Genomic DNA, 9,987 nt, shown 5'->3' with positions numbered 1-9,987 from the left:
TTACTCCTGTATTGTTACTATTTCCTGTGGGTTTCAAAGTGTCAACTGTAAACACCTTATATACAAATGAAGACACTCATTTTGAGGTCAAAGTGCCTTCTACTTTAGTTTTACATACTTATCTCAAAAGTGTCCTTCCTTGACCCAACCCTGACATGCCAGAGAGGTGTATTCATCGTTTAATGATTGCCTGTTAATATTTACATGGTAGTCAGCAACATGGGGGTCTTGTGACCAGATGTGTTTCGTCTGGTGAAAACAAGGAAGGTCATCACTTTTTCCACCATTAACCCAGCTCTGTTATTGTGTGTGTGTGTGTGTGTGTGTTGCTGGTTAAACATAACAGTGATTTTGATCTAAGTTATATTTGCCTACTATGATTTATGCTAACAATTGACCAATTTGCTGACTTGCCTCAAATTGTGACTGTGAGCAGAGCATCAAATAATTATTCCTTTTTTTTTTCTTTTTTTAATAACTACGTATTTCTAGCAAATGTCAAGCAGGACCAGGGTGCCCAGAGACATACTAACTACCTCAATAAAAATGGCTACAGGGCACATGCTACAATTAACAGTGAATCCACTGAAGTCACTTTGCTAAAGTATAACCAACCTGACCCCTAGTTATGAATGCTGAAAACACTTGGCTCTCGCTGTGTTGGCAGACAGAATAAGTCTGGAGGTTGCCAGATTTGTTCAAAGGGGGAATGTAAACTTTGGCCCAATTGTCTCTTATCTAGCTGCATCTGCATAGTCGTAGGGTCATTGTACACAGGCCAAATAATATGTGAACCACAATTTCCGTGACTGATCTCAATAAATTCCCGCCAACTTGAAGCCATACTGCACCATATCCTCAGAGGCATTTCCCTGAGGGTGAGATATAAGAAGCTTCATTGTTTCATGAAGAAAAAATGTCAATTGAAGCCTACATTGTTGCCGTGTTCTGTTCTGCTTCCTGATTGGTTGGTTAGTTCCTGACAACAGGAAGAACTTGAGTCTTGATGGCAGGTGCTGACTTCTCCAGTTATAAAAATGTACATGTTCCTAATGTCATATATTTCTATCATCATTGACTCTGATTAAAGTGATGGAGTCTATATCTACATTAAAAGCCATTTAAACAATATATACAAAAAATATGAACATGACACATTCAAGTATGGGATCATCCACCAAAATCGTAAATTCAGGTGATTTGCAACCATACAAAACTACATAAGACACAAAAAGAACAGAGACAGGAACACAGTGGGAATACAATGGTAGAACAATTCTCAACTGCAAAACTGACAACCTTTATATTTTAAAAACCTGGAATTAGATTCTTAAAAAATGGGTTCTTTGTATAAATATGACTTTCTGGTAGCAATACAATTTTGTGCTTTTATACATCATCTTTGGTTGCTGGCTTATAAATGACATTTTCTCTGGAGTGTTTTTTAGATCTGTGGAAAAGGACAACAAATGATTAGTACTGTTCTGATGATCTATTGCTTTACACAAACTACTCAGGCTCTTGTAACATGAAACGGTCTGTTTATTTAATGGGTTGAGAAGACAACAAACATTTTTTTGTTTTAGATGAAACTCAAGAATGTCAATGTACTTTTGACCAGATACACTTTTCTTTCAGTCATAATTCAGAATTCAAAACGTATGTAATTTATATGAGAAAACAAAAAACAAAGTACTTGCTTTACATACCTGGAGTATGTTTTCCGTTGTTGATAAACATAGACAGAGAAAGCCAGCAAAGTCAGTATGAACAGGGCTCCCAAGGCAATGGACAACATATCTCCTGTGGGTTGAAAATCTGCATTTAGAAACAGAACTTGACAAATTCTATAGCAAAACTATTTTTTCAAAAAGGTTATTGGTAATTATGGAGACCCACAACATACCTCTGGACATCTGGCCTTCTATAGAGGAGAGAAAGAAACATATAAAGTCAACAATAACCTGGGTTATTTGCATCAATGTCATGTGCAAATAACCCAGTATAGGAAAACAGAAAACACTGTTAAGCCCACACAATTACGCCACAGATAATACGATTGTTTTCAGTGCTGTGAGGGAGATTTGCCATTTCGGTTCTCTGTGGCGGCAGCTGATTTAAGTTAGTCAGACTGTGCATTAGACATTCCAGCAGAACATGGCATTAGTAGTGGGGTACAATCATTTGCATTTGAGGGGTTTTGGTTTACATTTTAGATTACAGTTCAAATACAGCTAGAGGGACATGCTTTAGTCTGAACTTCTTAATCTTTTTATCAAATCTTTCCAATCTTTATTAGTTTTTTTATTTAATACAGCACATATATGCTTACCAATGGGAGCAAATGTAGGTTTTATCTCAGACAGATCTTTATTGACACCTGTAAAAGGCAATTGTTAATATTTTCATGTCTTATAAGCCATTTAAAGATGTTCCTACAAAATCAATATTTGTCTAGTTTTGAAATATCAGGAAGTCCACAATGACACCTATATGTAGTCAGTGGAAACCTTCAACTATACAAAATGCTTTATTACAGAGATGACCTCAATTAACAGAAAGCCTTTAAGTAATTTACTATGAATTTTGATGGCAGGGGGTAAGATATAAGAGAAATCTCACCATAATTAATATATTTTCATTATATATGCTTGACACTTTATGCTCTATAGCATTTTCTGTAGCTTTAATAACTACAGACCAGAAGGAGCTGAAGGTTCTGCTGTTGTACTTACTGGGTGAACTGGTGAAGGAGGCCAGGACTCGTCTGCCATGGAGAAGCTGTGCGACTCTGAAGTTTTTGGACAATAACTGGTGACCTGCTTTCAGTGAGTCCTCCAGGGCTGCCAGCTAGTGAACAGACAAAAAAAATAGTATCATTCATTATCATTTTACCAACTGAAATCAAGTGAGCTATCACACTATGGCTGTGGTGTTCACACTCTCGAGATAGATCTACTTTGAAAACTCCATAATGTAGTAGTCTGGCTTGCGCTGCTTTTGAATCTGTTATATGTATGAACATTAAGCTTGTAATGTGTTTCCATTCATTTCATACTCTCCTAAATAATACAAGTTTGCATGCAACACCAAAATCTGGGTTACAAAGTGAACTAAAGTTTAGAACCAACCTGTTTCCTTGAGACCATGATTGTCTCATTGAACATTGTCCAGTGAACAGTTTGGAAGCAAGGTGGAGTTGTTAGGGATCCCTGGTACCTATAAAACTTCTCAAGATTGTTTGGTAGGAGGTGACGGACATTAAAACCTGGGATGTCCGTGTCCGAAGCTGAAATGGAATGAGAAAGGAAACCTATCCTGTTATGGAAGGTGTCAAAGATCGTGAAGGGGTCTACAAACTTTCTTACTGTGGTGTGTGATTGTATTGATATGTAAATACCTTCTATGCTAACATCTTTAAGTGCAGAAAGGATTTTCTCATAGTTTTCATTCTCATGAAGACCAATCTGTAATGGAAATTTCACAGATGCAAAATAAAATGCAACACATTTCTTCACTGGCATTGTTCTCAGTCAACAAAAACACAGTATAATGGATCTGTTAAATCAGGATTTTGGTGAAGTACAGCTTACCCCAATGAACCCTCCTAATACTGCAAGTCCATCACGTTTGCTGGCAGCCTCAGATATATTTGTGTATTTTGAATTATAGTGAACCACGTGGATCTGGGGGGGGGGGGGGTTGGGAACACAACAAACAAATGGTTTTTCCAAATGGTATTTTTGCTGTGTCGTGCTACATTGAGCGTGCACACTCCTAAACAGACTGGATGGCAGAACAAAACTGGCTTTAATTAGTGTAAACACACTGGTTAGAATCATTTTTGTTAAGGATCCCTTTACGGAGTGCTGTGTATTGCAATAGTGGACATGGTCAGCGGTAGATCCATCGCTCCCCCTCACCTCAGCAGGGAAATGAACGTTGTTTATGGTGTGCTCGGACCCTGGCACCGCCACGGTCCCCCAGTGAAAGTGAAGTTGGGAGGCCAAGTAGACCTGGTCAAAGCCCTTCACGATCCTCATGGTGCTGGGCAAACTCAACTTCACTGGACAATATGAACAAAGGCGACAGACACCGTGTACTGCAGCTGACACCAGTACTGCAGTTCTTCTTCATAGTTAGGACAGAGACATCTGAGCTGAACTAGCCGACTTACAGGTATGCCCATTGTTTTGCAACTTGAGAGCAGAGGAGCCTGTTAAATCAAAACCCTCCAACTCTATGTGAGGCAGGCTGGGATCGTAGATGGCTTTGCCAGTTTCAATGTCAATAGGAGACTGGGATTGTCCCCTGCAGTCTTGAAAAGTAGAGGACCATCCCTCTTGATCTGAAAGAGAATGCCGGAGTAGATTATGTAGTAATCACATTACATGGATTTAATTACAAGACACCGGTGTCAGAAGGGATATGTGAAAATCCAAACACAATAAACCACTTTAATGCAGGATTGTGTCATTTTAACAGTGATCTCAGGACTGTGCACCACAATGAAATATTACCAAGGTATAATTTTATCAAGATATAAGAGGGCCCATGCAATTTATTCAGTGCCTATAGAAAACTGTCCTGACCTGTTCAACCTCCCACTGAGCCCTAATGCCAGTCTGTCTCAGTGAGGACACACATCAAGGCTCCATGTCCTGCCCAAACAAGTTCAGCACATAATCTAATATGGTCTTACAGTCTGCAAATTAAATTGAACTGCAAATGAAATAGTATCACATTCAGCCTTGAAGCACTAGGTTTATGCTCTCTCCTATAAGTACCTTTGTTCCAAGTGATGTATGTGTATAAAGGCATGTTTGGTAATGTCGTTTACCGCCATAGCCCCAGTGATATATGTGTATAAAGGCGTGTTTGGTAATGTTATTTACCGTCATAGCCCCAGTGATGTTCATGGGAGGAACCTGAGAAAAAAAAGTTTCATTTGTACTATTAACATGTCTCAGAGCTTAGCATAGTACCTCTGAAGAACTTAATTAAATTCCCTAATTAGAGTAAGTAAATACACTTTTTTTCATAATGAGGTTATGCAGATCATGTGTGTGAGAGACACTGAAGCATGCAGATTGATTTGCAGATTTTGGGCATGTATAATTCATAACACTACTGTTTATGCAAAAGCCTGAAATACTGTAAAATATCTCATTAACAGTTTGCAGCCTGGTGCCAGCTGCTAAATTATATAATACAAACAAGCGCATAATGAATGAAACCATTAGCGTGTGAGCTCAGGACCATGTATGAAATCAGAGCAAATCCTAGTGCATTTAAAGTGATTGTGCTGTCACAGCATCTTAATATGGGTCAACAAGAGAAACATATTCAGCATTTTCTCACACCAGCGCACAGGCAGAATCTGGGCTCCATGCAGTGGGTTGAATACAGGCTTTGTGCTTCAGAGGTTAAGCCTGACATTAACCTCCTCAGCCAGAGAGCTTTGGCCACGTATACCAACGACCACCAGTCCAGGCAGCCTTAGTCAGACCCTGCATCACGGTTAGGTTACAGGGTGACTGAAGGCAGTCGTAAAATTACAGTCATCCATTTAGTCTGGTACTTAGAAATCACAAGAGGGTAGGAGATGATATGGAACACAGCAAGTTCTTCCTTGTCCTATTCTCATATGATCTGTTCTACTGGCTATAACAGCTTTGCTTCATTTTGTGAGGTTTTCAAAAAGGATTTTTATTCATTTGAATGAAACGGTGACTGCAAAACTGTATTTGAACATACAAAAACAGAAATTATACACATAAAATGTAGGTCAATATGCAGTTACATGAAAGCTGATATGGTCACAGGAAAGGAAGACATTGGTTTCAGAACACAGTAACTTCACCAATGAACCGATATGTCTAATAAAACAACCAACGCTGCAGTTGTTTGCAGCTATACTATAAAACTGAATCGTTCTGTTTATTTATATGCTTTCAGGAAGCAGATTCCTTAGATTCCTACTTAGGTATACGATTCAATTGAAATACACTCAGATTAGTGAATGTTTCTCATTTCTTAAGCACAGCAGCAACTAGGTTTTGAGGCTAGGTAGTGTTTGAACACATTTTCTGTATGACAAAATTTCAGTCAGAAATCATATGTTTTATAGTTACTCAATTTATTTATTTTTCTTCATAAATTTCTCCCAAGCCTTATATGCTCGTGGAAGAATATTTTCACGTCTAATTGTAAGTGACTGAAACCGGTTGATTCTTATTCAGCCGTGATAAATGTAATTTCACTGGCTATGCTGATCGCTGCACGTACAGGCATTGCTACAGTGGAAAGAAACGGCTGGAGCTGAGACCAGCCAAGGTTTCACATGCCCTTGGCACAACTGTAAAAAAAAAAAAAAAAACAACTGGCAAGCAGGATAAAGAGAAATTCTGAAGAACTCAAGATATTTGACTTAGTAAGACCTCTACATATGCGCTGGCCTTTGGGTTAGTCAGCTTCCTGTAATGCATGATAGTGTAATGAAACAGAATATTCCCACACTTGCAAGCCCTGGTATGACACAATACTCCTAACCATTACTTGCTCTGCTATACCTGTACATAGATACCTTCATAGACTTAACTGTTTACTATTTTAGGTTTCTGGATACTGGAAAATTTATATTCTTGAATCCTATAGTCAGGCTTTCAGAGCAAATATCAGGTCTACAACTAAAAATAAGCCATATATGTATGCTTCGTATTTTTTTATGAGTGTAACGGAGACAAAACAAGAGTCTTCATGGATAATCCCATGGCTCTTGTTTCTGGACATTTGATCGAGCGCTTAAGGAGTCTTTCAGAGCTCTGTGGGCAGGTATAAAAGTAAATGTTTGGTTCTATGTGTGATCTGCTGGTGGTTGCAGTTTTCTGTCAACAGAAACCCTTGTTCTTGGTTCATTTCTGTCTAGCCATTGACACGATGCAATAATTCTAAATGTGCCACAAAAATGTGTCAAATTCTATACCAGAGATCCATGTTTAATTCTATGCCGACGCAGGACTAGCTTGGGAGATCATCCAGCATCAGCCTATGACTCGTTCTTACACCACAGTCCATCAGCGTGTTCACCTCCAGGGTAGCACGTAGACACACAGCTTCCCAAGCCCAAAACCGCAAGCAGTCATTAGCATCATCTGAACTTTCCTGGTGAGCTGGTGAATGTGCAGTATCTGTCATTCATTAGGAATGGGGAGCAGGATTTGTTGAAACACCCTAGCAGAGCTGAAATGGAGCACCACAGTCTCATACACATTTAACATAATGATTCCAAGCAAAATCATCTCCATTATTCAGGATTTATAAAACATTTCTGATTGGATTACGCCTTTAACATTTGCTCACATGAACAATACATGTATGTATAAGACCATAACATCTGAATCTGAGCAGGGGGGCTACTGAATCATGCCTTATTGCTGCTCATAACAGTACAATGACAAACAAAACATTAACATTCATAAGACCATAAGTACAGCTAAGGAAGTGTAAAAAGAAAAATGCACAACTAGCCTACAAATGTAAGACTTTTGTGCCACATGAGCACTAACTAATATGAGAACACTTTATACCTTAATGAAGTCACCATTTTACTCACCTTTGTCATCGTCCTCATCTTCCTCCGAGGAAGAAGAGGCCGTAGCAACCAGTACCTGATTCTGGATAAAGAGGAAGGTAACGAAGAGCTCTAGCTGCATTTTCTCTCATCACCAGCCTGGAGAAGTCCTACACTACCACACACACGTATACACACACATACACACACGTGCACAAAGCCTCAGCTCTACTGACTCCCAGACCTGACACACAGGGGCGGAGCTTTAAAGTTTTCTCTCAGGAAACCTACCAATCAGGGACCGTGGAAAAGTGCACAGTACATCTGTCTCTCTCTGGCTCCCCCTGGACTTACAGTGCATCAGTGACTGAACACCAACTAATCTGAAACACCCCCACCCCAGTCTTGAATAAAGTTCAGCACAAGGATGTGGGTACAGGCCCTAAGTACTGACTAAGTACAATGTCTTATGCAGCTGGACTAAAAGGTTTTTTCTCCTGCTTGTAACATTTAGCTGGCAAAACTATCTGGACTGGTGTAATTGGAAAATGTACTTTCCTAATATCTGTGTAACAAATGGACATAGGCCATATGCCCATATATGGTGTTGGACAAATTCATTTTTAAAGAACTTTGCTGCCAAATACATATTATTAATTAAATGAAAAGAATATTTCCAAATAAAGAGTGAGGAAAGTTATTTTCAGGAAGAACCAAAAATGCTTATCAATATTTGTCTTTTCACTCATGTAGTGAATATAGAATATTCAGAATTCAGATATGTTCAGAATCATTGTCACATCAATTCATCATATAATTTACATGTACATTCAAAAAAGTTACACAACTGGCATCGTGCATCTTATCAATTCTGTTTTTTTTTTCTTTCCTGGTAGAGCAAGTATAAGAAAACCAGCATGATCAGTTCAGTTAAGAGGATCAGCACGATGAGTTCAGTTAGAGGATCAGTACGATGAGTTCAGTTAGAGGATCAGCACGATGAGTTCAGTTAAGAGGATCAGCACGATGAGTTCAGTTAGAGGATCAGCACGATGAGTTCAGTTAGAGGATCAGCACGATGAGTTCAGTTAAGAGGATCAGCACGATGAGTTCAGTTAGAGGATCAGCACGATGAGTTCAGTTAGAGGATCAGCACGATGAGTTCAGTTAGAGGATCAGCACGATGAGTTCAGTTAAGAGGATCAGCACGATGAGTTCAGTTAGAGGATCAGCACGATGAGTTCAGTTAGAGGAACCGCAGGCCTCCCAGGTGAAAGCAGGTGTAACTGGAACAGCTAGCCCTTTGGAGGTGGTGCTTTTAACAGGAGGTGCTTATACCGAACATCCCTTAACTATTCATTTACCGCTATTTTGCACAATTTCATTACTGCGACAAGAACTGGTCCAGGTCAGTTCTCAGGTCGGCTAACTGCCTCTTGATCTCATTTTAAGTTTAAGTTTTAAGTTGCACTATAAAAGGTAAGAAACCTGTTGCAGTCTCTGTGAGTATGAAGTGTCTGTCACACGAATACCAAGAGGGTTGTGAAAAAAAATGGTACGAGTTACGGTGGCTAGAATGGCCTGTACTGTAGCACGTGTGCTGTGTGAGGTGTGCACCGAAAGGGCCTACCTCGGCTCAAGGACAAACACAGCCGAGTGCATGATGATAGTGTGCTTCCGGGACAAAGAGACAAACTGAGTAATGTCAGCAAGAAGGCGCCATTATTGCCAAAACATAGCAATTTATTTAAAAAAAAAAAAAAAAAAACCAAACCCCAACATCACACCATCCATTCACACATGCGCGCACACAATATTTAGCTGATCAACAGGTAACATGGACAGTGTAAATCATTTTGCATAATACTAAACCGATTTCCAGATATACTGCACGTTTTTTAAAAAAATCAGTGCAACTTCACAGAGAAAACTTGAAATAAAAAGAGAAAGGGACTCGTGATTTTTGCAAATACGGATGTAAAACTCCAGCAGCAGTTAAAGCATCATAAAAGTAGAGACCTCAGACTCAAAAAGAATATAAAAGACACATAAAACCTTTATATTTCAACGCTGAAACAATGGTGGACATCAACCCAACAGAGCCATAATGCAGTCTCACTAATGAACAGTTACAGACAGACAATGCTACACATTGCCATAGGTGCACTACAGGGACTGGGAACTAGGATGAAATCAGATCCGATGGCCATTGCGCCATTTGCATCTCGATCTGTAGTGTGAGCATGTCCCACATCTACAGAACCAACCCTCCATGGCTTCCCAGGACTCTGAATGTAAAGTGGAAAATGCAACAGTCCTTTATTCCAAAAGAAAGAATATAGTTTGCCAACATCAACCGGTCCACGACCTCTACTGAATTTTTTTTTGTGTAATGTGACTTTTTTTTACTAACT

The 9,987-nt window shown here is 39.3% G+C and overlaps 1 protein-coding gene across 1 annotated transcript; it reads right to left on the bottom strand.

The window, feature by feature from the left end:
* Positions 1–393: 393 nt before the first annotated feature.
* ca9 (carbonic anhydrase IX) lies at positions 394–8,271 on the bottom strand. Its single transcript, XM_077019685.1, has 12 exons — positions 7,616–8,271; positions 4,896–4,928; positions 4,178–4,348; positions 3,924–4,066; positions 3,594–3,686; positions 3,401–3,467; positions 3,132–3,289; positions 2,736–2,850; positions 2,333–2,380; positions 1,907–1,924; positions 1,710–1,803; positions 394–1,450 (listed from the first exon to the last, which is right to left on the bottom strand). Exons 1-12 carry the CDS (start codon positions 7,713–7,715, stop codon positions 1,390–1,392), a joined length of 1,101 nt encoding a protein of 366 aa, XP_076875800.1. The 5' UTR covers positions 7,716–8,271; the 3' UTR covers positions 394–1,389.
* Positions 8,272–9,987: the final 1,716 nt, after the last annotated feature.

Source organism: Brachyhypopomus gauderio, chromosome 10 (genome assembly GCF_052324685.1).
Source record: "Brachyhypopomus gauderio isolate BG-103 chromosome 10, BGAUD_0.2, whole genome shotgun sequence".
Classification (NCBI taxonomy): domain Eukaryota; kingdom Metazoa; phylum Chordata; class Actinopteri; order Gymnotiformes; family Hypopomidae; genus Brachyhypopomus; species Brachyhypopomus gauderio.
The sequence above is the reverse complement of the archived record's forward strand: the minus strand, read 5'-3'. Positions and strand labels throughout refer to the sequence as shown.

Coding starts and splice junctions, on each gene's coding strand:
- ca9 (XM_077019685.1), bottom strand. CDS start 7,715: ATGCAGCTAGAGCTCTTCGTTACCTTCCTCTTTATCCAGAATCAGGTA. Junction 4,067..4,177: donor GCAAAACAATGGGCATACCT/GTAAGTCGGCTA, acceptor CATATTGTCCAG/TGAAGTTGAGTTTGCCCAGC. Junction 3,468..3,593: donor TATTAGGAGGGTTCATTGGG/GTAAGCTGTACT, acceptor TTTCCATTACAG/ATTGGTCTTCATGAGAATGA.